General features: G+C 37.6%; 5 protein-coding genes and 3 non-coding genes across 28 annotated transcripts in view; 6 read left to right on the top strand and 2 right to left on the bottom strand.

Annotated features, from left to right (window-relative positions):
* Positions 1-493: 493 nt before the first annotated feature.
* Positions 494-11294, top strand: cdip1 (cell death-inducing p53 target 1). 5 transcript variants are annotated; one of them, XM_077619723.1, is made up of 6 exons: positions 494-703; positions 1480-1601; positions 2066-2224; positions 2310-2586; positions 3308-3535; positions 10304-11294. In XM_077619723.1, the coding sequence occupies exons 2-5, from the start codon at positions 1529-1531 to the stop codon at positions 3417-3419; spliced, it is 621 nt and encodes a 206-aa protein (XP_077475849.1). In that variant the 5' UTR covers positions 494-703; positions 1480-1528; the 3' UTR covers positions 3420-3535; positions 10304-11294. The 5 variants fall into 5 exon arrangements, with proteins under 5 accessions (XP_077475849.1, XP_077475848.1, XP_077475846.1 ...); XM_077619722.1 differs by having other exon boundaries at positions 1477-1601; XM_077619720.1 differs by having other exon boundaries at positions 495-681.
* A 2-nt stretch (positions 11295-11296) lies between these two features.
* polr3k (polymerase (RNA) III (DNA directed) polypeptide K) lies at positions 11297-12044 on the bottom strand. The gene is made up of 3 exons (XM_077619724.1): positions 11794-12044; positions 11642-11729; positions 11297-11551 (listed from the first exon to the last, which is right to left on the bottom strand). The coding sequence occupies exons 1-3, from the start codon at positions 11902-11904 to the stop codon at positions 11424-11426; spliced, it is 327 nt and encodes a 108-aa protein (XP_077475850.1). The 5' UTR covers positions 11905-12044; the 3' UTR covers positions 11297-11423.
* A 335-nt stretch (positions 12045-12379) lies between these two features.
* rps11 (ribosomal protein S11) lies at positions 12380-13928 on the top strand. Its single transcript, XM_077619808.1, has 5 exons — positions 12380-12447; positions 12797-12937; positions 13133-13208; positions 13426-13555; positions 13754-13928. Exons 1-5 carry the CDS (start codon positions 12433-12435, stop codon positions 13875-13877), a joined length of 486 nt encoding a protein of 161 aa, XP_077475934.1. The 5' UTR covers positions 12380-12432; the 3' UTR covers positions 13878-13928.
* LOC144089177 (small nucleolar RNA SNORD35) lies at positions 12973-13057 on the top strand. The gene has a single exon (XR_013305029.1). It is a non-coding gene; the product is annotated as a small nucleolar RNA SNORD35 (small nucleolar RNA).
* LOC144089179 (small nucleolar RNA SNORD35) lies at positions 13274-13357 on the top strand. The gene has a single exon (XR_013305032.1). It is a non-coding gene; the product is annotated as a small nucleolar RNA SNORD35 (small nucleolar RNA).
* Positions 13608-13687, top strand: LOC144089178 (small nucleolar RNA SNORD35). Its single transcript, XR_013305030.1, has one exon. It is a non-coding gene; the product is annotated as a small nucleolar RNA SNORD35 (small nucleolar RNA).
* A 2265-nt stretch (positions 13929-16193) lies between the features above and the next one.
* On the top strand, positions 16194-26434 carry LOC144088464 (uncharacterized). 10 transcript variants are annotated; one of them, XM_077618896.1, is made up of 9 exons: positions 16194-16646; positions 17893-17961; positions 20493-20561; positions 22775-22843; positions 23515-23583; positions 24255-24307; positions 24478-24578; positions 24644-24726; positions 25929-26434. In XM_077618896.1, the coding sequence occupies exons 1-6, from the start codon at positions 16636-16638 to the stop codon at positions 24262-24264; spliced, it is 297 nt and encodes a 98-aa protein (XP_077475022.1). In that variant the 5' UTR covers positions 16194-16635; the 3' UTR covers positions 24265-24307; positions 24478-24578; positions 24644-24726; positions 25929-26434. The 10 variants fall into 10 exon arrangements, 7 of the variants coding, with proteins under 7 accessions (XP_077475022.1, XP_077475023.1, XP_077475024.1 ...); XM_077618897.1 differs by lacking the exon at positions 20493-20561; XM_077618898.1 differs by lacking the exon at positions 22775-22843.
* coro7 (coronin 7) overlaps positions 24446-27254 on the bottom strand; it is an 86269-nt gene continuing 83460 nt past the window's right edge. For 6 of the 8 annotated variants that reach the window (XM_077618880.1, XM_077618879.1, XM_077618886.1 and 3 more), the window contains 6 exons: positions 26124-26265; positions 25977-26050; positions 25823-25894; positions 24857-25642; positions 24650-24763; positions 24446-24564 (listed from right to left, as the gene is read on the bottom strand). The gene's annotated coding sequence lies outside the window, so the exon portion shown is untranslated. The remainder of the gene's footprint in view (positions 24565-24649; positions 24764-24856; positions 25643-25822; positions 25895-25976; positions 26051-26123; positions 26266-27254) is intronic. The other 2 variants (XM_077618882.1, XM_077618884.1) reach the window with 2 other exon arrangements.

Here is a 27254-nt window from a genome sequence, read left to right as displayed (position 1 = left end):
CACTTCTCTTATTTTGTTTTGAAGTCTGTAAGAATTTAATCAAATTCGAACCTAGTAATGTTTTTTTAATTAAATCACGTGACACCGGAATTTAACTTGATATTGATGCTTTGGTTTAATATTGCTTCGAGGTTAAAATAAGTAAAAATCCAGTAAAAAAAAGTTGATCGCCCAAATGTGAGAAATTGAGCTATTTTTGTTGTGATTTATTCACTTTTTTTGCAGTCACTGGACATTTTCTTCTTTTTGTGTAAAAATAAATTAAACAGAGAAATCCCCCTGAGCCCTGGGAAAATAAGTCGTATATAAAATGAATCAATGAAAAATAAAAAATATTATAAAACCTGTTTATGCTGCCAGCCCAGTGAAATTGTATTGGACATCTCTGGCTGTCAATGGCTTCTAATGAGCGAATACTTTTTTTTATAACCAAATTTCCATCTTCTGAAAAATCGCGTGATCGGGCCGGATTTCCAATCATGTGATCCAATTAGAGACATCCCTAGTAGAGAGTACACTTCCAAATCGCTGCTTTGTTATGAATTGGAATGGAATTGAATGCGATTCTGTGACGTAACTCCCTCTGAATATAAGACACGGCTAAGGTGCTTCATTAGAGTGACACAAGCTTCGGCGCTTCGCTATATTGTTAACCGTCGCAAAGCTTCCTTTTCGCGAGAGGTAATGCCGTTCATGGTCATCGGTAAACTGTTTTATTGTTATAACTGTTTCATACTCTCATACCTTTATTGCCGTAGTGTTGTCGTTTTCGCGAGGAGCTTGAATGGCGTCGGCTAACGTTAGCACAACAAGCTAACTTCATCTGTACCATACACAGCGACGTCACTATGAGGGAAATATTCATTATTCTTCGCTAACTAATGGTACTCCTAGTCAAAAAGACAGTTCGCTGTCATTTAGTTTTTAGCCGACTCGATTGTTAAAAGCGAATCTTTAGTCAACTGTCAACTAGCAGGCATCACGAGCTGCACCTGCTACGATGATCTAAGTCCATAGGAATTTGCCTTCAACACTTCGATCATACTTACATTTCTTTTAAAAATGTATATATATTTTTTCCATTTCTTTAACCCATTTTTCTATCTGGGCTAGATTACGTAAAGAAAAGGCTTCTAGTGCTTGTAAGCTTTACACTGGATAAGCTCAGGATTTAAAGACCATCGTCTTACTACTGGTTTACCGTGTTGATTTAAACCATAATACGGTTTTTGTTCATCTATTATGCCGCATTTTAGCGTTAGTATATTAATATGTTGTCAGTATGTTAACTTTAACATCCAAAGCATTATAATGACGTGGAACTGACATAGACTTGAAAAACAGGTCCCGTGTTTAGTCAGTGGAATGTATGTTTATTTTCTGACTACCAAATGCCCTTTTGTACGTCAAAGCAAATACCTCATTTGCTTCCCTGAGCAAGTTAACAACTCCTACTTTGTGTGTGTTATGTTGAAGCAGCGTGACAGAGTCTCAAAGAGTTCTCAGTGGAGCTCCAGTCACTCAGGCCATGTCCAGTGATCCTCCTCCACCATATCCTGGAGGTCCTAGTGCTCCCTTCATCGAGAAGAATGGACAAGCAGGTAAGAAAAGTCGTTTTTTTTATCTTGACCATGTATCAGTATGTCCCAAAGATGATTTTTTTTCAATATGTATTGCCCTTAAATTGAGACCACTAACAATAATGCAAAAAAACAAACATTACTTAACATATTTTTTGTATTGAAGTGACCCCTACTGGTACTACTCTATATAATATCCGTATCGGTACGTCACTTGTCTCGAGTGTAGTGTTACACCCTGCATTTAATCTTAAAACACAGGGAGAAATAATCAGAACAGTGATCCGTTGTTGTTTCTTCAATCCAACTTTACTGTAATGACTAAAAATCTCCCGTGCCTCAAGCTATGTGCTAAGGCATCAATAATCGAATACCGATAAACACATCCAATCCAAACTCGTACATCCTCAACACGCGATCGCCAATAAATCAAACACTCTAGCATGTCACAGTAGCATGTTGCTAATTTTGTTGTGTGTAAACAGCACCGATAAGAACAGGACCTCCGCTGGGCCAGCCTCTTCCGCCAGACTATGGCCCACCCCCGTACGAAGGCCCGCCCCCTGGCTTCCTCCCTCCGCACGTCCCCGGAGACGGGTCCATCCCACTGCCTATGCCAATGCATATGCCGCCGCCTTGTCAAGGTGGCATACAATTATCAAATGTCCAAATATTTTCCGCGTTTTGATTTCCTTCTTTTTTTTTTTTTTTTTTTCTTCCTCAACAAAGGCGGCACCTACCCACTGCCGCCGTCCGGCCACTTTGCGCACCCCATGCCGGGCCAGATGAGCCCCGGTGGCCATTTCGTGCACATGGGCGGCCACACGGCGACCGTCATGGGCCCGCCGGGCGGCGCCACCACCGTGACGGTGCTACAGGGCGAGATGTTCCAGGCGTCGCCGGTGCAGACGGTGTGTCCGCACTGCCAGCAAGCCATCGTCACGCGCATCTCCCACGACGTGGGCATCATGAACACCCTCTTCTGTCTCTTCTGCTTCTTTGTTGGGTGAGACCATGACGTGAATTTGCCTTTTGTCCTGTTAACAATTTAGCCATTTTGTGATCATGTTTCAGTGTCCTGCGTGTAGCCTTTTTTAGAGAGCATTGGTTGAACTTGTTGGTTGCCAACGGCGACGCTGTAGCGAATGATGCTAGCGTACCCAATCAAAATGGATTAGATGGAATAAGTAAAAAGGTTAAATTCCTCTTATTCCCAAAAAATAGGTTTTAAAATCAAAACGTGATCAATCGGCAACTGCAAACAATTTTGTTAGTTGACTAAACTCCAATTTTTTTTATTGAGCTACCTTATGGTTCATAAATACATTTTATTTTGTGTTTATATTACAGAATAATGACTCATTTTTTACTTTTTTGTTTTTATTTAAAATATATATATATTTTTAAATATAATCCTGAAAATACATGATTTTTTTGTATTTTTTTTAAATTAATAAACATTGAAAAATACGTCAATTGATTCGAAAGCAAAATATTGTCCAATCCATTTTGACAGAGGTTTTTACAACAGTTATTCGGCGGATGAGTTTATTTATGAACAAACGTTAAAGATTTTAGACCAATAACAGTTTTTGATCTCCAAAGTTTCGGTATTCTAAGCAGCAAAATGCCAAAGATCACGTCTAGCCCGCGTAAAAACGCTTCATTTTTTAAAGCCAATCAAGTTTTCGGCCAATGAGTAAAATGTGACCTTGGCTCCATTTCAGGTGCGATCTGGGTTGCTGCTTGATTCCCTGCCTGATCAACGACCTGAAGGATGTGACACACACCTGCCCTTATTGCAAGGGCTACATTTACACATACAAACGTATATGCTAACCACAACTGACACTTAATCACCCCCGTCCCAACTGCACTTTGTTGCGCTTTTAAGTTATCTTTTGAAAAGCCATTCGTAGTTTGTTGTCAATATCTTTAACCTCATACACTACTACTGTGAAATAAGAACTGTATTCTTATATTTAATCTTGCACTTTTATGAAATTAGTCACTAGAATAGAATTTTTACTGACACCTACAGGTCAAGGCCTGTCATCACTTTGTATATACACACCCCTTTTTCTGGTCCCGCCTCCGCCTAAACTTCTATTAAATACTATAACCGACCAACTGGACGGTGTGTCTGAATGGGAGGCCTCGAGGTGGTCGCTTGGCTCTGTCGAGCGCTGACCCCTTCTTAGGAAGGGTGGGGGCTAGCCAAGGGGGCTAGCCAAGAACAAAGGAAGCGGACCGAGCAGCGACCATTTTGAGAGCCATCGAGATGGGGCCTCCCAGTCCAGATAACCTCCTTCGGCCGGGAGCTTAAAACTACCACGTGTTTGCTGCTTCCTCTGTATGAAGATGATTGTCGAGGCAATCCAGCTTTGACATTTTGGTGCCTGAAACCCGAGATTCTTCTCTGCTTTCCGGCCACGGCAGATCGACAGAAGGATGGATGGCTTGACGTCGGCTACTCCAGCCTTGAGAGAGGGCGATCTGGCCTGCTGGCCCGGGAACAGATTACGAATTATCCTTTCGTACAGAGGAGGCACCAAAAAACGGTAAGGCACTTTTTAAAATTAATTTGTAGAATCTAACCCACCAAGTCCCAAAAAGAAAAGTTGCGTATACTCTTCTCTGTGTGTCGGAGATTCTTCTTTCTGTGTGTCGGAAAGACATTTTTCTGTGTGTCGGAATAATGTTTTAATAGTATACAGCACGATAAAAGGCTGTGTGTCGGCCTCTGCCTGGAAAGCAGACAAAATGGGAGGTAGCGCCTCCCCGCGAAGGGACTTCGAGGGTTGTGTTAAAAATATAGAAGAAATATATTGTCATACAGTGCCAAGATAATGAAAGAGCTCGATATAAAGAAAAAAAAAAGAAATAGAATAAAACTATAAACGCATGCAAGTAACCTTCATATGAATAGATATATATATAAGTACGCTATGACGCGTTCATAAACGATATAAGTATGATTGCCGCGAAAAATAGGAGTTTAATCGGCGAAAAAGAATATTTAGACGGATAAAAATAAGTATTTAAGAGAGGGTGAATTGGAACAGGATGGTGGGGGGGGTTGAAAAGCAGACCACATGTGAGAGGAAAAATGGCCGAGCCCACAGACAAAGAGAAAAAATGGCGGCGAGCCAACTGAAGTTAAAACTGCCTTTCTTCCCCAGCGTTCCACTAACCCAAGAAGATATATATATATTAGGCCTGTTCAACAACAGTGCCCCCCTTTGCTCAGCCCACTCTTCGTGCCAGGTTCCACTCGCAGAGGCCAGGAGCACGAGGGGGGGATTGGGGGACTGGAATGCAAGAAATCTCAGGTTACATCTCACATTCCACACGATGAGCAAGGAGGAGCAGTGATGAAAAGACATGAGCAGAGAGAGTAATAGAAAGAAAATAAGACAGAAAATTGACAATATAACATATTAGTGACAAATTATGGGTCCTCTAATAAACACTGAAATTTATCATTAGGAAATGATTAAGAAATTGCTAAGTAGAAGGTTAGTTTCTCTAAATTTTAATTGTGGTAAGAGTGAGCTACAAAAAATGGCTCTTATATTAAATAAGCATAGTGCTTGGAGCAGAACAGCAATTCAACAAGTGCAATTTAGCTATCTTAGCAAATAGAGAGGGATTTGCGATTTAGACTTAAGGATTAGGAATCATCCAAATTATTAATGATATCAAACATGAAGACAATGCAGAAATGGCATTGATCCAAATTATTAGGTAAAATGTAGCTGGCAAGTTTAGATAAAATAATTAATTTAGGATAGGCATAATTTCGCTGAGATGCAATAAACATCATGAATTGTGATCAGTGCACGGATGGCAATTCATTGTTTTGCCCATCAACAGGTGGAATATGTTTTAGCGTGGTTCATATTAATGACCATTAGAATATTAATTGCATTAGAATCGAACAATTGATGCCAACCAAACAACATTGACCTATTTCCTTTTAGAATGACTTGCCATGACACAGCGAAAGGTGGTTAGCTGCCAAGAAGCCCCAGGACTGGGGATGGCACTCTTCACCAGTGATAAAAAAATTTGCAGACCACGGATGTCTGAAAATGAGTGAGCGTGAATGGTTGTTTGTCCTTTTGTGTTTTTGATTGGCCGACCACCGAGATATGATCAATCGGTTAGGTATCAAGGTGGAAAATGATTTAGCAAATTGGAATCGATTTCAGAATTTGCCAATAAGCCGTTTCACGGATGGCAACGCCAAATTATGGAAAAATATGTCGTCCAAGGAAATTTTTAATGAAAAAGCAGCAGTACTCCAAATGTGAAATTTGAAGTGGAGAAACAAATCTGCTATGCGAAATTTAGGAGCACTGAGAAAAACAAAAAACAGACAGTGCTTGATACGAAATTCCAAAGTACTATTGATTTATTGTGATAATGGCATCCAAATTGTGTTAACAGAATAATTGACTGAATTGAAAAAAGGTTCCATATTTCGTTATGAAGTCATTGCGCCTACATAACGAGGTCAACCGGACAACAAAATATGGACATCCTATTTAGTAGACCATACCAAACGCCATTATTCACTACACGATTGGAACTAGAGGATGAGGCTAATCTGGCTATCTGCATAAAAGAAAAAACTTTAAAGGAACACACTGAATTTGGGTTAGCAGGAGGAGACTGTGCTTCCTAACAGAAAACAGACTGGACCAACGGCGGTCCCGGGAGCCTGGGTGCTCAACACACGCGTTCCTGACCAAGAGCAGACATGAAAATAGCGGGATCCATTTTGTGCACTATAAGAAGGTTCTCTCAGTTGAAACGTTTATAGGAGACAGGTAAGATAAACTTTTTGACGTAATCAGACGAAATGGCAAGCACTCAAATATTGATCGGAAAGATTATTGCTCGGGGAGCGATGCTGTAAGCCATGAGGAACTTTTTATATTGGTTTTATTGTCTCCATAAAAAAAAAAAAAAAAAAAAGCGTTTCAATTGAGACTAAACCTTCTTATAGATAGTTAAAGTAAACAATTGAGATTAGATCTTCTTACAGATTTTTAAAGTAAACAATTGAGACAAATCTTCTTACAGATTTTTAAAGTAAACAATTAGAGAGAAAATAAACTACAATGGATAGAAATGTTACTAGATTTTAATTTTATGCCTGACTATTGAAAAATATTGATTAAGAAAGTTTTATAGGAGATGATTGACAAACTCCAAAGACAATTGAATGTTACATTTGATAAAAAGACTACTAGATTGGGATATTTTGAATTTCAAACAACTGAGTTAATATGCAACGCAATGCACATTGTTAAATGAATTGGGACTTGATTAGTATGCATTTTATAAGTAATGAGTTTTAATTGCTTTAAAGGATACAATTATGCTAAAATATTAACCTTGACAAACAAGGGGTGATTACAATTTAGTGGGTTCAATTATATTCAGAATTATAAATGTGTGCATTTTGTTTCTGAATATTAATTTATGTGAATCTAAACTGTTACAGAGAACGGGAAAGCTGTTTTCCTGAGGAGAAAGCAGCCTGGTTTATTTTTTGTGTTTTTCCTATTTTTAGTATGATTAGTTAATTTGTGTAATTAGAGGAAAGGGAAAAACAAATATGGTTCTTGATCTTAACAAGGAAGCAGTGATCATAATAGAATACCAGCTAGCATTTTTGATTTTGACTGATAAGGCATTTAAATTTTCACAAACTATAGTGATGGAATAAGTAAGATTGTTGCAATTTTTGTTCATTGGGGTATTAAGCCGAACTAAATAGCCGTAAGCAAATGTTAAGCACGTGTTAAAGACAACGACAGAATACAGCAGCTAAAGCAGCAGCGCAAACACTACACAGCAGCATACACAACAACAAAACTGAGCCGATCTCAAGAACAGTCAGCAGACGAACTGTACAAAGCTAAAGGCCTACCGTGCCTACCAAAAATTATTCCAAAATTGAGCCATAAATGTCTCAAAAGGGAGGAAAAGATATGATGGACATCGAAATACCTACTTTTAAAATTTTTGAAGGAACTGTTTAATTTGTTATTTTATTGATCTGTAAAGAACATGGGATCTCCAGAATCAGCTGGAGTAACAATGGAGCTCATTTTGCAAACAGCATAGTGCAAAACATGGCAAAACACCTAAGTAGAGCGAACAAATGGTACGATAAAACCAAGGCTTGAGAAACCATGGGGGAGATAAATAAGCCATGGCCAGAACGCCTAACACTGGCCAAAACGTATATGAAGATAGTACCAACTAGCTCGGGATTAACAACTTTTGAGATAGTTCATGGAAGACCATTCTAACTTCCTCTATGGGAAGAGTAACCATGACGAGAGACTAAGGAAGGAGAGAAACTTATCCAAAGAACATGTAAGCTGCCGTGATCTTTTTGTCTATCTTGCAGGAGGTGGTGAAGCCAGGTGACTGGATCCTGATCCGAGTCATAAAAGGAAGTCCTGGTTCTCTCCACGATGGGAAAACCCATTCGTGGCCCAACTCACCAACCTCCACAGCAGCAAAGATCACTGAAAAGTCAAAGTCGATTCACCAAGGTCGGTTCAAGGTCGTTCGAGACAGGTGACTCTGAGTGGACCAAGTCGGACGGTGTCAAAACCCTTGTCCGTGAAGAAACTCATCTGACGTCTACTCACCAGCCACGAGCACCCCTCACTTAACCCTGACCTCCCATAGACTTTGCACCTCTATACAGAAGCCACAGTGAAAGCTGTTGCCACCCACATCACAGTGACTGGACTGTCAGTGACTGCACTGTCAGTGACAACCTGGGCGTGTCTGAACGCCCCGCCCACAGAGACTCGAGTTGGAAAACAAGTGCAGGAAACGTCCTGCCTCATCACTGGAAAGGCAGAGCCAAGCGGTCCGCTCTTGGATGGGGACCCAACCTACATCAACATCGGGGTTCCCCGCAGCATATCAGATGAGTATACACTCGCTGACCAAATTGCACGACTCCAGAACAGGACGGAGGAAGGGTTTGCAGCCATCCATGAACAGAGCTGATGGCCTTCCAGAACAGAATTGCTGTTGACATGCTCCTGGCAGAGAAAGGTGGCGTGTGCTCCATCTTTGGCGACCAATGCTGCACGTTCATCCCGAACAACACAGCAGCTGACGGGAGTTTAACCAAGGCCCTGGAGGGTCTTCGATCCCTCAACAGCAAGATGAAAGAACAATCTGGAGAACTACTATGAAGAAGACGTGTGGTATAATTTCATGGTGTTCCAGAAAAAACTGATTGTTGCGAATGAAAGTTGTTATGTGTGTAGCCGTATACCCATTTCCACAGATCCTGACATCCTGAATTCACTGGGTCGAGGCGTCACATTTAAATCTGCAGTCGTGCAGATGGTCTAAGATGCATTCCTTTTAAGGGGAGTGAACATAACAGTAAGATATCAAAATCAGTGCAAAATCAGTGCAATTCAAACCACGTGATTCAATCTGGTGCGATGATGTTCCTGTTGACCAAAGGTTGTGGTCCACCCCCCCCCAGAAAATCATGTGTAAAGACATTGAGCTGTTACATGAGTGTTCATTAACCAAACTGTCAAGGCCCTACAGGGTATAGCAGATGATTTAAAAGCCCTTAGGGAAGTTGCAGGACCGATAGTCCTGGATCTGATAACAGCCAAAGATGGAGATGTGTGTGCCATGATGGGAGAACACTGCTGCACCTTCATCCCAGATGAAACCAGTACATTACTCGTGCCGTAGCTGAAATAAAGGCCCTAGTCAACACCATGGCCCAGGATCATTCAGCCGTAGGTGTATCATTGTGGTCGTGGTTAATAACCGGGTCATGATTCTCAATTCTGTTTAAAATTGCAACCTTGCGGTTTTTACTACTGTTCTGTATTTTTTTTATGTGTGTAATCCCCTGTATGAAAGTTATGATTCAAAACACAATCCAGCACACACTAGTAGGTTATAGTGACACAGTATCACCGCATGACAGACCATACTGGAGATTATCGCATTCTTTCGAACTGTGACGAGTCCTCTATGCAAATGTGTTTGTCTTGATTTAAATATTGGGTTCGCTCATTAAGAGTGACGTAGAGGAATTTTTACCACTGATTACATCATTTCTCGCCTCTGCTTTGACATGTGATTTTGTTATTTTCCATACCCTGTTGAGTAACTGTCAATGATATTTGTATTCTAGAACCTGGAGGGGAGGGATACAAATTGATATGTTTAATGAAAATTCTTTCAAGTTACAACAGGGGGGAAATGTGAAATAAGAACTGTATTCTTATATTTAATCTTGCACTTTTATGAAATTAGTCACTAGAATAGAATTTTTACTGACACCTACAGGTCAAGGCCTGTCATCACTTTGTATATACACACCCCTTTTTCTGGTCCCGCCTCCGCCTAAACTTCTATTAAATACTATAACCGACCAACTGGACGGTGTGTCTGAATGGGAGGCCTCGAGGTGGTCGCTTGGCTCTGTCGAGCGCTGACCCCTTCTTAGGAAGGGTGGGGGCTAGCCAAGGGGGCTAGCCAAGAACAAAGGAAGCGGACCGAGCAGCGACCATTTTGAGAGCCATCGAGATGGGGCCTCCCAGTCCAGATAACCTCCTTCGGCCGGGAGCTTAAAACTACCACGTGTTTTGCTGCCTTCCTCTGTATGAAGATCATTGTCGAGGCAATCCAGCTTTGACAACTACGTTCATGCAGAAATTCGATAGGCAGCATTTTTTTTCTCTTCGTATTATGCTGGGCAAGTGAAGGCTTATGTTGGAAAAATTATACAAACAAAGTAACTCAATTTATGCCTGTTACAATCTTATATATTTGAGGCGAGGTGTCATTTGCAGGTGAAGGCTGTGAAACTGGTCACGTTATTCTAATGTGTATATCTTTCCCTGTTGTATTTAACCTAATTTTTAACACGGCCATCTTCGAAACTGTGAACCTTTGTGTCTGTGTGTTTTGGTTTGTTTTTTTTCTTTCTTGATGCGTATTTGCTTGTTTTCTTTGTTGGACTCTTCTGGGCTGCTTTTGGTAAGCACAAAAAAGTGATTGACGGTTGAGCTTTTCCCATGTTTATGATGTACTTTTTCAAATTCAAGACACCCGTTGCACTTTAACAATAAGTTGACCTCTTTTAATGTGTCACTAAAATTGAAAGTCGTTGTAGTTGAGGATTCTGCTCGGCTTTTTTTTTTTGCTGGAGCGATTCCTCCGTAGGTGCACTTAAATTGCAGTTTACCGTTAGCAGTGCGCTCTAGCTCGACAAAATAGTCAGTCGAATGTTTATCGTCGCTGCAGTGACAGATAAGAATGTCGGGAAACTATTAGTGTTACGCTCAGTGATGCTCAAAAGCATGTTAAAATAAATAGGAAATAGATGAAAAATGTGATTACATACTTCAACAGGGAGGATATATTCTCATTTAAAACTTCTTACTCAAGAGCATGGCCCAATAAATTGCAGATAATGTGCGTTTAAATGCAAAATATTGAGTGTTGAGTCCTATTTTTTAGGCTTGCAGCTTAAACTTTTTTTAAGTAACAAAGTACTGTTTGCCATTGTGGTCAAAATGTTATTCTACATTGCTAAAAATGTGTGATCTGTATAACGAAGCGAATTCAAATTTGTTAGATGGTTGTACATAAGTACTATTTTATCAATAAAAATCGAGGACATCACCGAAACAGTCGTTCGGAGGTTTTCTTTTATTTACATTTGGTGACCAAGTACTGAGCAGCTGGGGTTTATTTTTTTTAAGACAGCATAAATTGTTTACATCTCGTTAAATAAAGTGCTGTTGTAGGAATACATTATTAATCTCTCCATCTGTGTCCACATTGGGCATGGCAGCATTTGTAAAAAGTAGTCATGGGTTCGTCAGCGGATCTGGTCTGAATCTGCATGAAATACGCTCGAAGATGCCCACACTTTGGACAGGTTTCTGTAAAAATAAATAAAAATAAAAGTGTCACTTGATGTCTTGACAGGTTCATTTGGGAAAATGATGGAGTTATTTGTCATGTGAACTGACCTGGAGTGGAGTCCACGTTTTCCCAAGCAGCAGCTCCACCCAGGACATCATCCACCTCCTTCAGTTTGGGATACTTTCTGTAGTTTACCTACAGATAGCAAAACGTCAGAATTCATGTAAGTACCTTTCATTTCAGTCTAATGTCGGCCTACCTTTCTGGTGACGTTGTGAATGTAAGGACAAGTATTACAAGCAAACCTCAGACACTTCTGGCCTTCTTCGACGATTAAAACATTGCCGCAAGTCGGACAGAAAAGGAGCATTTTTACAAAGACTCGCTATTACCAATATCTTAAGAAAATCGATGTGATATAAGTGTAATTTTACTACCCTAAACAATCCGAGAATCGTTAGAAACGAAACACGAAATGTAAATGTGCTAGCCTTTTAAAGACCGACCAGAAACAAGAGTTAAAAAAAAGAAGAAAAAAATACGTTTTCAAGGTAATGTTCCTAAAATTGATGCCTCAAGATTAATGCTAAATACTGATCTCCGTACCATTGAAAAAAAATATTAGTATTTTTATTTCATGAAAATATTCACATATGAGACGATACGTCAAATACAAATTACACTCGCAGCAATTGGTCAAATCTAACCCAGGAAAAATCATGTTTATAAAAAAATATTTGTTTTGTTACAACTATATCTATGTATAGATCTATTAAATATAAATTAATTTAATAAAATAAGCTTTGGAAAATGTGTTAGATTACATCATATCCGGTTGTCGTCTAACTTCCGTGTGTCTCGCGCATGTCCCGTTCTCTTTACAACTCGGCTGGCCAAGATGGCGGACGTACAAGTATGTTGAGAAAAAGGCCTCGGTCTTCTTAATGTCATTTTTAGCCTTTAACAAACGCACAACGCCGATTTTATCTAATTTACGTTCATATTGCCGTTGTTACGATGCACTGCGGGTGTTTTTAGAACGTCAGCGGTTGATAAATAGAATGCTTTTGTTGAAGCCTCGCGACTCCTCGTGTGGCGTTAATTTATCCAGGATGCTAACGCCATGTAGCCTAGCCTACTGCATCCTCGACGCTTCTCTAGCGTGTTTAAGAAAATATATTTCAAAGCTCCAATCTTTGCGATCACCTTGATTACTGTGCAATGTACTAGCGCGTTAACAAGTGTTTTTTGTTGTTGTGTAGACCGAGAGGGCTTATCAGAAGCAGCCCACCATCTTCCAGAATAAGAAGCGTGTTCTGGCCACCGAAGGCGCCAAGGAGAGCAAAGAAAAGCTCCCCCGTTACCATAAAAATGTCGGGCTGGGCTTCAAAACCCCAAGAGAGGTACTATTTCTAGTCTTATGTTCTTTTATAGAAGTTGCAAGTGATGTTTTTCTCACGATGGTCTTCCAAACCTTAAGGGTTCTGACGACAATGCCACTTTGGCACAACTGATGCAACTACAAAATGCTTAAATGTCTTTAAAAAATAAATTAAAAAAAATTAAGGACACACTTTAAACTTCTCTTTGCCACTCAGGCTATTGACGGCACTTATATCGACAAGAAATGCCCATTCACTGGAAACGTCTCCATCCGAGGCCGTATTCTATCGGGTAAGTTGAATGCAAAGAACTACAAGGAGAATCTTGAAATTGAAATTGACTTTATTTCAATGCTCTTCAAATGATGTTTTTCTCACGATGGTCTTCCAAGTCCTCTGGGCTCTGACGACAACGCCTAACGGCATAACTGATATAGTGCCTGCTACCGAACAGTTTCCTGCACTTTTCAAACGGCACATTTAAACCATTTTTTGTTGTTTTTTTTCAGGCGTGGTGACCAAAATGAAGATGCAAAGGACCATCGTCATCAGGCGCGACTACCTGCATTACATCCGCAAGTACAACCGCTTTGAGAAGAGGCACAAGAACCTGTCCGTGCATCTGTCACCGTGCTTCAGGTATATCCTGCTTTTTATGTTTCTTTTAGCATCACTTTTTAACCTCCATCTCTGCACGTGATGTTTTTCTCACGATGGTCTTCCAAGTTAAACTGTGACGATATCGCCTTATGGCTATGCTGATGCAGCTTCAATTAAGGTGAAAGAATTATTTTTTGAGGGCCAGGCTAATTGTTTTTATTCCCCTCCACCCCACAGGGACGTCTCGATCGGAGACATCGTGACGGTCGGGGAGTGCCGGCCGCTCAGCAAGACGGTGAGGTTCAACGTTCTCAAGGTGACAAAGGCAGCTGGAGCAAAGAAGCAGTTCCAGAAGTTCTAGGAGCAGAAGGAGAAGTTTGTCACTTTGAAATAAACTCTTGTTTGAATTCAATTTTTGTATTGACTGATTCACGGGCAAAGTAGGGAAGTGGGTGGGAGACGTCAACTTACCATGCGAGAGGTTGTGGATTGAATCCCACGTTCTCCAACTTGACACTTAAGATCTGAAACAGAAATATAGTGAGCCGTTCTGTGACTTAGTAGGGTTGTGGGTGGGAACTTACCTCAACAGGTAAGACATCGACTTGCCATGCGAGAGGTGGTGGATCGAATCCCACGTTCTTCAACGACACTTGACGGCTGAAACGCAAATATAGTGAGCTGTTCTGTGACAAAGTAGGGAAGTGGGTGGGAGTTTACCTCAACAGGTAAGACATCGACTTAGAAGACAATGTCAAACCCCAAAACAGTCGTCTGGTCACAAAATGTTCTGTTTTCTTTGAATTTTAAGTCCATGATGAATACTAGTTTGGATTGGATGCCAAATTCAGTGACCGTTAAAAAAACTTTACATTTCATACTTTGTTGCGTTGTTAAAAACCGACGAGTGCGCAAAGTGGACAAAAAAACAATATGTCGTGGTGAGACTAGATGAATACAGAATGAGGCACGATTCAACAAAAGTGCTGATTTGACCTTTGACTTTAAAAGTAAAATATTGCCAGAAAACAGTTGACAGTTGATTGCCAATTTTCAAACCAAAATCGTCTTCTCCAAAGAAAATTGTAACAACGTTCACACCTGCAAACTCTTGACTCCGCCCCTGAAATAGGCAATACAGACCAAAAGCCGTCATAAACTGGAGTGCGGTGAAAAACTTGCTGCATTTCAGTCACTTTGTGGGTTCTCATTACAAATGCATTTGCTTCCCTTTTGTTTAGCAACAATCCTGAAATAAAGACACTTTTTCAAGCCTGTTCCAGCGGCGTGCGGGCGGAGCGAGTGGAATGGACACCGGCGCCATAACCAAGGTAAAAAAAAAAAAACAAAGCTTTAGAACAAGGGTCTCCAACTCTGGTCCTCGAAACCCCCTGTCATCCAGTCTGTTCCATGTCTCCCTCCACCAAGACATGGGGGGAGGGAGATATAGAATCATAATCAGACATTTTTTTATTCTTTTTTTTCTCTCCAGTATAGAAAATGTACATCAGAAAAATAGCCTCCTGGCACGGCGTAGAAAAGGGGGCTCCTAAGTGGCCGAGGCTTTGTCCCTGTTGAGGAAGAGGGTCTCCTGGCAGGACCACGCTGTAGTCGCCGTTGAGTGGGGGGCAGCTGTCATGCTCCTGAAATGGCGTTTGTGTCATTTCATTTCAAAGCCCAACTACATAAATGGTTGTTTTTATTTAAGAAAAAGACTTGTTCTTTCTTTCTTTTTAAATAGAAAATTGTTCATTCATTTTCTATATTGCCCATCCTTGCTTTCAGGTAAAGTGGCGACACTTTGTGGTGTAGAGGTTCGTTTGCCTGACTGCCATGTGGGCAAGTGCGCTTCGATTCCTGGTTGGGAAACATTTTCCCTTCATTATTTCTACATATATGTAGTCAAGACCTTCCAATAATGAAAAAGTTAAGTGTGGCCATTTCATGGTATAGTGGTTCCCTCACCTGACTGCTATGTGGGCAGGTGTGGTTCGAATCCCGGTCGGGAAACATTTTCCCTTGATTATTTCTATATATGTGTAGACTTTCCAACAATGACAAAGTTAAGTGTGGCCACTGCATGGTGTAGAAGTTTGTCCACCTGACTGCCATGTGGGCAGCTGGGGTTTAAATCCTGCTGTCGTTTGACTGATCACTACTACACTGTAGTTCAGTATATGGATGGACCTTTTTTTCATTAAAATAAAGACTTAGTCATTTTTTTCAGCAAAACAATTTGTTGCTGTTCGGCCTTCGGCTGACTGGCGACAGACGGGTTGGGGGTTGCTGGTGGTGTCCATAGAGTCGTCGGTTGCTGGTAAAAATAATCCCCAACTGGGATTTGAACCACAACTGCCTGCATGGCAGTCAGGTGAACAAACCTCTGCACCATGCAGTAGCCACACTTTACTTAGTGATTATTGGAAAGTCTTGACTACTCACGGTTGTTTTTATTTAAGAGAAAAATGATTTCCAACTGGGATTTGAACCACAACTGCCTGGATGGCAGTCAGATGAGTGAACCTCTACACCATGAAGTAGCCACACTTTACTTTGTCATTATTGGAAAGTCTTGACTACACTTGTATAGAAATAACTTAGGGAAAATGATTCCCAACCAGGATTTGAACCCCAACTGCCCACATGGCAATCAGGCGAGTGAACCGCTACACCATGAAACAGCCACACTTAACTTAGCCATTTCTGACGACACACTGTCGTCTCTATTTCAAAGAAAAATGTCTTAGTCTTTTTTTGGATAGAAAATGCTTTATCCACCTTAATATTGCACAACCTGGAAAAAGTGGTGTGGGTTGCCGGGGAGCCTAACAGCCAAATCAAAAAAAAGGAGAAAAAAAAGGCGGGGCGTTACCTAAAATTGACGTCACATTGGTGACCCGGAAGTGAAACGGACCGGAAGAGACAATGAAAAAAACTGCTTTTCCTTGACCTGAATGCATTGTTTTGTTTGTAAACGTCTTTTTAGGTTTTTAATCGCATGATCTAAACGGCCTAATTTGGGTCAGCTCCAACCAAGACACGTTTGTTAAAGGACATGAACAGAAGTCCACCAAGAAGTTGTTGTTTTTGACGTTGGCTGATTTTGGTGTACTCGACGCATGCCGACAAGGTAAGAAATGCTCCCGTTTTCTACATTGCAAGTTTCTATAAAGATATCGTTCCACTTGCAGTCATAATATGTCCAAATCGAATTGCGTTTAGTGTTTTTTAATCGTTTCAAAGATCGCACAAGGACAGAAAAGAAGACGGCTCAATGATGACTTTTCCAATTCGAAATTCCTTTATAGACCATTTGTCTTCAAACGAAAATCCTAATTGTGGAAAGACAGTCTCCAGTAATATTGGTGATATCTGACGACTTGATTTATATATTTATTTTTGGTAGTGACCAGTTACCAGTATAGTAAGGCTTTTTTGAATAAAAACGACCATGTATAATAAGGCTTTTTTGAATAAAAACGACCATGTATAGAAAGGCTTTTTTTAAATAAAAAAACGACCATGTATAGTAATGCTTTTTTTTTTAAAAATAAAAAAACGACCGTGAATAGTAAGGCTTTTTTTTGTTAAAAAACGACATAGTATAGTAAGGCTTTTTTCTTTTTAAAAAAACGACAAAAAAGTAAGGGTTTTTCTTTAAAAAACGACCATGTATAGTAAGGCTTAAAAAAAAAACGACATAGCATAGTAAGGCTTTTTTCTTAAAAAACGACATAGTATAGTAAGGCTTTTTTCTTAAAAAACGACATAGTATAGTAAGGCTTTTTTCTTCAAAAAACGACATAGTATAGTAAGGCTTTTTTCTTAAAAAACGACATAGTATAGTAAGGCTTTTTTCTTAAAAAAACGACATAGTACAGTAAGGCTTTTTTCTTAAAAAACGACATAGTATAGTAAGGCTTTTTTCTTAAAAAACGACATAGTATAGTAAGGCTTTTTCTCTTAAAAAACGACAGTATAGTAAGGTTTTTTTTCCGAAAAAAAAACGACATAGTATAGTAAGGCTTTTTTTCTTAAAAAACGACATAGTATAGTAAGGCTTTTTCTCTTAAAAAACGACATAGTATAGTAAGGCTTTTTCTCTTAAAAAACGACATAGTATAGTAAGGCTTTTTCTCTTAAAAAACGACAGTATAGTAAGGGTTTTTTTTTTTCTCGAAAAAAACGACATGGTATAGTAAGGCTTTTTTTCTTTAAAAACGACATAGTATAGTAAGGCTTTTTTTCGAGAAAAAAAAACGACATAGTATAGTAAGGCTTTTTTTCTTAAAAAACGACATAGTATAGTAAGGCTTTTTTTTCTTTAAAAAACGACCATGTATAGTAAGGCTTTTTTCTTGTGGTCTCTCTGACAGGATGGAGTCGGTTTGGGACCAGCTTGCGGATGAAGCGCCACCCCGACCGGTCGCCATCGTATTGGCTCGGTATGTGATGTCTCGCCTTGTTGCAGCAATCATAGCATAGTATAGTAAGGCTTTTTTCTTTAAAAACGCCATAGTATAGTAAGGCTTTTTTCTTAAAAAAAAAAAACGACAAAAAGTAAGGGTTTTTCTTTAAAAAACAACCATGTATAGTAAGGCTTTAAAAAAAGACATAGCATAGTAAGGCGTTTTTTTTCTTTAAAAAACGACAAAGTATAGTACAGCTTTTTTCTTTAAAAAAATGACATAGTATAGTACGGCTTTTTTTCGTAAAAAAATGACACAATGCATAACAAGACTTTTTTCTTAAAAAAAACGACATAGGTTAGTAAGGCTTTTTTCTTTAAAAAACGACATAGGATAGTAATGCTTTTTTCTTAAAAAACGACATAGTATAGTAAGGCTTTTTTCTTTAAAAAACGACATAGTATAGTAAGGCTTTTTTCTTAAAAAACGACATAGTATAGTAAGGCTTTTTTTCTTAAAATACGACATAGTATAGTAAGGCTTTTTTTTCTTAAAAAACGACATAGTATAGTAAGGCTTTTTTTTCTTAAAAAACGACATAGTATAGTAAGGCTTTTTTTCTTCGAAAAACGACATAGTATAGTAAGGCTTTTTTCTTAAAAAACAACACAGTATAGTAAGGCTTTTTTCTTAAAAAACGACATAGTATAGTAAGGCTTTTTTTCTTAAAAAAACGACATAGTATAGTAAGGCTTTTTTCTTTAAAAAACGACATAGTACAGTAAGGCTTTTTTCTTCAAAAACGACATAGTATAGTAAGGCTTTTTTCTTAAAAAACGACATAGTATAGTAAGGCTTTTTTCTTCAAAAAACGACATAGTATAGTACGGCTTTTTTCTTAAAAAACGACATAGTATAGTAAGGCTTTTTTCTTAAAAAAACGACATAGTACAGTAAGGCTTTTTTCTTAAAAAACGACATAGTATAGTAAGGCTTTTTTCTTAAAAAACGACATAGTATAGTAAGGCTTTTTTCTTAAAAAACAACCATGTACAGTAAGGCTTTTTTTCCCTTAAAAAAACGACATAGCATAGTAAGGCTTTTTTCTTAAAAAACGACATAGTATAGTAAGGCTTTTTTCTTAAAAAACGACATAGTATAGTAAGGCTTTTTTCTTAAAAAAATGACATAGTACAGTAAGGCTTTTTTCTTAAAAAACGACATAGTATAGTAAGGCTTTTTTCTTAAAAAACGACATAGTATAGTAAGGCTTTTTTCTTCAAAAAACGACATAGTATAGTACGGCTTTTTTCTTAAAAAACGACATAGTATAGTAAGGCTTTTTTCTTAAAAAAACGACATAGTACAGTAAGGCTTTTTTCTTAAAAAACGACATAGTATAGTAAGGCTTTTTTCTTAAAAAACGACATAGTATAGTAAGGCTTTTTCTCTTAAAAAACGACAGTATAGTAAGGCTTTTTTTCCGAAAAAAACGACATAGTATAGTAAGGCTTTTTTTCTTAAAATACGACATAGTATAGTAAGGCTTTTTTTTCTTAAAAAACGACATAGTATAGTAAGGCTTTTTTTCTTAAAAAACGACATAGTATAGTAAGGCTTTTTTTCTTAAAAAACGACATAGTATAGTAAGGCTTTTTCTCTTAAAAAACGACATAGTATAGTAAGGCTTTTTCTCTTAAAAAACAACATAGTATAGTAAGGCTTTTTCTCTTAAAAAACGACAGTATAGTAAGGGTTTTTTTTTTCTTGAAAAAAACGACATGGTATAGTAAGGCTTTTTTTCTTTAAAAACGACATAGTATAGTAAGGCTTTTTTTCGAAAAAAAAAAAACGACATAGTATAGTAAGGCTTTTTTTCGAAAAAAAAAACGACATAGTATAGTAAGGCTTTTTTCTTAAAAAACGACATAGTATAGTAAGGCTTTTTTCTTAAAAAAACGACATAGTACAGTAAGGCTTTTTTCTTAAAAAACGACATAGTATAGTAAGGCTTTTTTCTTAAAAAACGACATAGTATAGTAAGGCTTTTTCTCTTAAAAAACGACAGTATAGTAAGGCTTTTTTTCCGGAAAAAACGACATAGTATAGTAAGGCTTTTTTTCTTAAAATACGACATAGTATAGTAAGGCTTTTTTTTCTTAAAAAACGACATAGTATAGTAAGGCTTTTTTTCTTAAAAAACGACATAGTATAGTAAGGCTTTTTTTCTTAAACGACAAAGTATAGTAAGGCTTTTTCTCTTAAAAAACGACATAGTATAGTAAGGCTTTTTTTCTTAAAAAACGACATAGTATAGTAAGGCTTTTTCTCTTAAAAAACGACAGTATAGTAAGGGTTTTTTTTTTCTCGAAAAAAACGACATGGTATAGTAAGGCTTTTTTTCTTTAAAAACGACATAGTATAGTAAGGCTTTTTTTCGAAGAAAAAAAACGACATAGTATAGTAAGGCTTTTTTTCTTAAAAAACGACATAGTATAGTAAGGCTTTTTTTTCTTTAAAAAATGACCATGTATAGTAAGGCTTTTTTCTTGTGGTCTCTCTGACAGGATGGAGTCGGTTTGGGACCAGCTTGCGGATGAAGCGCCACCCCGACCGGTCGCCATCGTATTGGCTCGGTATGTGATGTCTCGCCTTGTTGCAGCAATCATAGCATAGTATAGTAAGGCTTTTTTCTTTAAAAACGCCATAGTATAGTAAGGCTTTTTTCTTAAAAAAAAAAACGACAAAAAGTAAGGGTTTTTCTTTAAAAAACAACCATGTATAGTAAGGCTTTAAAAAAAAGACATAGCATAGTAAGGCGTTTTTTTTCTTTAAAAAACGACATAGTATAGTACAGCTTTTTTCTTTAAAAAAATGACATAGTATAGTACGGCTTTTTTTCGTAAAAAAATGACACAATGCATAACAAGGCTTTTTTCTTAAAAAAAACGACATAGGTTAGTAAGGCTTTTTTCTTTAAAAAACGACATAGGATAGTAATGCTTTTTTCTTAAAAAACGACATAGTATAGTAAGGCTTTTTTCTTTAAAAAACGACATAGTATAGTAAGGCTTTTTTCTTAAAAAACGACATAGTATAGTAAGGCTTTTTTTCTTAAAATACGACATAGTATAGTAAGGCTTTTTTTTCTTAAAAAACGACATAGTATAGTAAGGCTTTTTTTTCTTAAAAAACGACATAGTATAGTAAGGCTTTTTTTCTTCGAAAAACGACATAGTACAGTAAGGCTTTTTTCTTAAAAAACGACATAGTATAGTAAGGCTTTTTTCTTAAAAAACGACATAGTATAGTAAGGCTTTTTTCTTAAAAAACAACCATGTACAGTCAGGCTTTTTTTCCCTTAAAAAACGACATAGCATAGTAAGGCTTTTTTCTTAAAAAACGACATAGTATAGTAAGGCTTTTTTTCTTCAAAAAACGACATAGTATAGTACGGCTTTTTTCTTAAAAAACGACATAGTATAGTAAGGCTTTTTTCTTAAAAAAACGACATAGTACAGTAAGGCTTTTTTCTTAAAAAACGACATAGTATAGTAAGGCTTTTTTCTTAAAAAACGACATAGTATAGTAAGGCTTTTTTCTTAAAAAACAACCATGTACAGTCAGGCTTTTTTTCCCTTAAAAAACGACATAGCATAGTAAGGCTTTTTTCTTAAAAAACGACATAGTATAGTAAGGCTTTTTTCTTAAAAAACGACATAGTATAGTAAGGCTTTTTTCTTAAAAAAATGACATAGTACAGTAAGGCTTTTTTCTTAAAAAACGACATAGTATAGTAAGGCTTTTTTCTTAAAAAACGACATAGTATAGTAAGGCTTTTCTTCAAAAAACGACATAGTATAGTACGGCTTTTTTCTTAAAAAACGACATAGTATAGTAAGGCTTTTTTCTTAAAAAAACGACATAGTACAGTAAGGCTTTTTTCTTAAAAAACGACATAGTATAGTAAGGCTTTTTTTCTTAAAAAACGACATAGTATAGTAAGGCTTTTTCTCTTAAAAAACGACATAGTATAGTAAGGCTTTTTCTCTTAAAAAACGACATAGTATAGTAAGGCTTTTTCTCTTAAAAAACGACAGTATAGTAAGGGTTTTCTTTTTCTTGAAAAAAACGACATGGTATAGTAAGGCTTTTTTTCTTTAAAAACGACATAGTATAGTAAGGCTTTTTTTCGAAAAAAAAAACGACATAGTATAGTAAGGCTTTTTTTCGAAAAAAAAACGACATAGTATAGTAAGGCTTTTTTCTTAAAAAAACGACATAGTACAGTAAGGCTTTTTTCTTAAAAAACGACATAGTATAGTAAGGCTTTTTTCTTAAAAAACGACATAGTATAGTAAGGCTTTTTCTCTTAAAAAACGACAGTATAGTAAGGCTTTTTTTCCGGAAAAAACGACATAGTATAGTAAGGCTTTTTTTCTTAAAATACGACATAGTATAGTAAGGCTTTTTTTTCTTAAAAAACGACATAGTATAGTAAGGCTTTTTTTCTTAAAAAACGACATAGTATAGTAAGGCTTTTTTTCTTAAACGACAAAGTATAGTAAGGCTTTTTCTCTTAAAAAACGACATAGTATAGTAAGGCTTTTTTTCTTAAAAAACGACATAGTATAGTAAGGCTTTTTCTCTTAAAAAATGACAGTATAGTAAGGGTTTTTTTTTCTCGAAAAAAACGACATGGTATAGTAAGGCTTTTTTTCTTTAAAAACGACATAGTATAGTAAGGCTTTTTTTCGAAGAAAAAAAACGACATAGTATAGTAAGGCTTTTTTTTCTTTAAAAAACGACCATGTATAGTAAGGCTTTTTTCTTGTGGTCTCTCTGACAGGATGGAGTCGGTTTGGGACCAGCTTGCGGATGAAGCGCCACCCCGACCGGTCGCCCTCGTATTGGCTCGGTATGTGATGTCTCGCCTTGTTGCAGCAATCATAGCATAGTATAGTAAGGCTTTTTTCTTTAAAAACGCCATCGTATAGTAAGGCTTTTTTCTTTAAAAAAAACGACAAAAAGTAAGGGTTTTTCTTTAAAAAACAACCATGTATAGTAAGGCTTTAAAAAAAAGACATAGCATAGTAAGGCGTTTTTTTTTCTCTAAAAAACGACATAGTATAGTACAGCTTTTTTCTTTAAAAAAATGACATAGTATAGTACGGCTTTTTTTCGTAAAAAAATGACACAATGCATAACAAGGCTTTTTTCTTAAAAAAAAACGACATAGGATAGTAAGGCTTTTTTCTTTAAAAAACGACATAGGATAGTAATGCTTTTTTCTTAAAAAGCGACATAGTATAGTAAGGCTTTTTTCTTTAAAAAACGACATAGTATAGTAAGGCTTTTTTCTTAAAAAACGACATAGTATAGTAAGGCTTTTTTTCTTAAAAAACGACATAGTATAGTAAGGCGTTTTTCTTCGAAAAAAACGACAAAGTATGGCAAGGCTTTTTTCTTTAAAAAAACGACATAGGTTAGTAAGGCTTTTTTTTTTTTAATGACCGTGTATCGTAAGGTGGTTTTCTTTAAAAAATGACCATGTATAGTAAGGCTTTTTTCTTGTGGTCTCTCTGACAGGATGGAGTCGGTTTGGGACCAGCTTGCGGATGAAGCGCCACCCCGACCGGTCGCCCTCGTATTGGCTCGGTATGTGATGTCTCGCCTTGTTGCAGCAATCATAGCATAGTATAGTAAGGCTTTTTTCTTTAAAAACGCCATCGTATAGTAAGGCTTTTTTCTTTAAAAAAAACGACAAAAAGTAAGGGTTTTTCTTTAAAAAACAACCATGTATAGTAAGGCTTTAAAAAAAAGACATAGCATAGTAAGGCGTTTTTTTTTTCTCTAAAAAACGACATAGTATAGTACAGCTTTTTTCTTTAAAAAAATGACATAGTATAGTACGGCTTTTTTTCGTAAAAAAATGACACAATGCATAACAAGGCTTTTTTCTTAAAAAAAAACGACATAGGATAGTAAGGCTTTTTTCTTTAAAAAACGACATAGGATAGTAATGCTTTTTTCTTAAAAAGCGACATAGTATAGTAAGGCTTTTTTCTTTAAAAAACGACATAGTATAGTAAGGCTTTTTTCTTAAAAAACGACATAGTATAGTAAGGCTTTTTTTCTTAAAAAACGACATAGTATAGTAAGGCGTTTTTCTTCGAAAAAAACGACAAAGTATGGCAAGGCTTTTTTCTTTAAAAAAACGACATAGGTTAGTAAGGCTTTTTTTTTTTAATGACCGTGTATCGTAAGGTGGTTTTCTTTAAAAAATGACCATGTATAGTAAGGCTTTTTTCTTGTGGTCTCTCTGACAGGATGGAGTAGGTTTGGGACCAGCTTGCGGATGAAGCGCCGCCCCGACCGATCGGTATGTGATGTCTCGCCTTGTTGCAGCGATCATAGTGCGTATGCATAGCCACATCCCCTTACAAAAAACTTTTTTGAATTAATTTTTTTCTTCTTCTTATAAATCAAAGTCAAGGTCACATAATAGAACAAGAGATACTTTGCTGTCAACTTTTATTTTTATTTTTTCAGATTAGTGACAAAGGCAAAAATGGATGACTTGTGGGATGGATAGTCTTCCAATGAAAAGGTTTCCCAAACTGTGGAGAGCGAGGACACCTAAAGACAAAAAAGTAAGTTTAAAAGAGACATTGATGTTGCTGTGCAGAAAATATTTGTTTTCCTTTGTTTTTCTTAGACTCACCCGTGGATGTAGGATGTAGATTTCACCAGGTGGCTGACTTGGCCTCAATAGTAGAGCACCAACTTGCGATACAAAAGGTAATCGGTTGGATTCCCCGCCTCCTCCAACTTCTCACTTTTCAGGTCAAATAAAAACCCAGTGGGCAGGGCTGTACTTTTTGGGGAGGTGGCTTACACACTTAGTCAATTGAGTCGAGCGCCATCCTACCGAAAAGACTTGGCCGTTCCAAGTTTAGTGGGTGTGTGGGTGGGCCCCTTGGCGCACACAGTAGAGTATGCGCCTACCACCGAGTGGAAGCTGGTTCGCGTCCCGCAGACGTACTCTTGGTGCCTCTCCCCGCCTTCGGCGGGGAGAGACACCTGCGACATGAGAATAATTACCTTTTACTAAATAAAACTTTAAAAATTAAATTTTACATTTAATCATTACATCAAAGACACTGGCTATTAGCTAGGATTTCAAATAGGCCACTTAAAAAGTTTTATTAGGGAGGTGGCTTGCACACTTAGCCAAATTACTCCAGCGCCCTCTTACCGAAAAGACTTGGCCGTTCCAAGTTTAGTGGGTGTGTGGGTGGGCCCCTTGGCGCACACAGTAGAGTATGCGCCTACCACCGAGTGGAAGCTGGTTCGCGTCCCGCCGACGTACTCTTGGTGCCTCTCCCCGCCTTCGGCGGGGAGAGACACCTGCGACATGAGAATACTTACCTTTTACTAAAAAATACTTTAAAAATTAAATTTTACATTTAATCATTACATCAAAGACACTGGCTATTAGCCAGGATTTCAAATAGGCCACTTAAAAACTTTTATTGGGCAGGACAATGCCGAGTAGGGAGGTGGCTTGCACACTTAGTCAATTGAGTCGAGCGCCATCCTACCGAAAAGACCTGGCCAGTCCAAGTTTAGCCCAAGGTGAGAGGGCCCTTTAGCGCACACAATAGAGTGTGCGCCTACCACCGAGTGGAAGCTGGTTCGCGTCCCGCAGACGTACCTGTGACAAAACACATAATACCTTTTACTAAAAAAAACTGAAAATATTTTTAAATTTCACATTTAGCTCATTACACTAAAATTTGTTAAAATAATTAGCCTACAAAATCAAAAGACACTAGCTATTTGCCAGTAATTCAAATAAGCCTGTCACGGGTGAGGCGAGCGCTCGTTTACTTGCCGAGTGGGCGTCACTCGGTCGGCTGCACCCCGTTCTTCTCCTCCTGCTCCTCTTCCACGATGTCCAATGCATCTTTCATGACACAAAGACAATTATTTCTCAACAGTGCCCAAGATGACAACATTATCTTTACGGTGGCGACACGGTTTTCAACCTGGCATGACAAAGGCGGTGGCGACATGCATCTGTCCTAACTGCTCCTGCGGGCAGTCAGCAAGCTCTTCCCGACTGGACGCCGTGAATGACATAAAGGTCACGTGGTCAAAGTGATGATGTCGACGACGATGACATTCGGACTTACAGATCAGTGAGGATTTGCCATCCGGCAAAGTCGTCCGCCTGCATCTGCGGGAGCCATCCAAAAGCATGACCGTCAGCCTCCGCTCACTGGGGCGCCGGAGACTCCTGGATGAAGGCGCAATCCGGGTTGCGCCGGTACGAGTCTGTCAACAAACAAGGCAAGGCATGAACTTGTGGGGAACATTTCCTCCATGTTGTAGCTTACATTCAACAAATTTCTTGTATGTACACGAGCCTTGTGAGGATGAGCCAGAAGCCAAGATTCATTCATTATGTATATAATAAAGTCAAATATGACTATTATTGCTCAAATGCCTCACAATGCGTTTTTTGTATTTTTAAAGAACAAAGCCTTACTATACTATGTCGTTTTTTATAAACAAAGCCTTGTTATACATTGTCATTTTTTTTAACGAAAAAAAGCCTTACTATGTCGTTTTTTAAGAAAAAAAGCCTCACTAGTTTTTTTAAGAAAAAAGCCTTACTATACTATGTCGTTTTTTTAAAGAAAAAAGCCTTACTATACTATGTCGTTTTTTTTTAAGAAAAAAGCCTTACTATACTAAGTCATTGTTTTAAGAAAAAAGCCTAACTATACTAAGTCGTTTTATTACGAAAAAAGCCTTACTATACTATGTCGTTTTTTAAAGAAAAAAAGCCTTACTATACTATGTCGTTTTTTACGGAAAAAGCCTAACTATACCATGTCGTTTTTTAAGAAAAAAAAGCCTTACTATACTATGTCATTTTTTAAGAAAAAAAGCCTCACTATACTATGTCGTTTTTTAAGAAAAAAAGCCTTACTATACTATGTCGTTTTTTTTAAAAAAAAGCCTTACTATACTATGTCGTTTTTTAAGAAAAAAGCCTGACTATACTATGTCGTTTTTTTAACGAAAAAAAGCCTTACTATACTATGTCGTTTTTTTAACGAAAAAAAGCCTTACTATACTATGTCGTTTTTTTAATTTAAAAAGCCTTACTATACCATGTCGTTTTTTAAGAAAAAAGCCTTACTATACTATTCCATTTTTTAAAGAAAAAAGCCTTACTATACTATGTCATTTTTTAAGAAAAAATAGCCTCACTATACTATGTCGTTTTTTAAGAAAAAAAGCCTTACTATACTATG

This window comes from Stigmatopora argus, chromosome 14 (genome assembly GCF_051989625.1).
Source record: "Stigmatopora argus isolate UIUO_Sarg chromosome 14, RoL_Sarg_1.0, whole genome shotgun sequence".
Taxonomy (NCBI): domain Eukaryota; kingdom Metazoa; phylum Chordata; class Actinopteri; order Syngnathiformes; family Syngnathidae; genus Stigmatopora; species Stigmatopora argus.
This window is presented reverse-complemented; position numbering and strand designations above follow the sequence as displayed.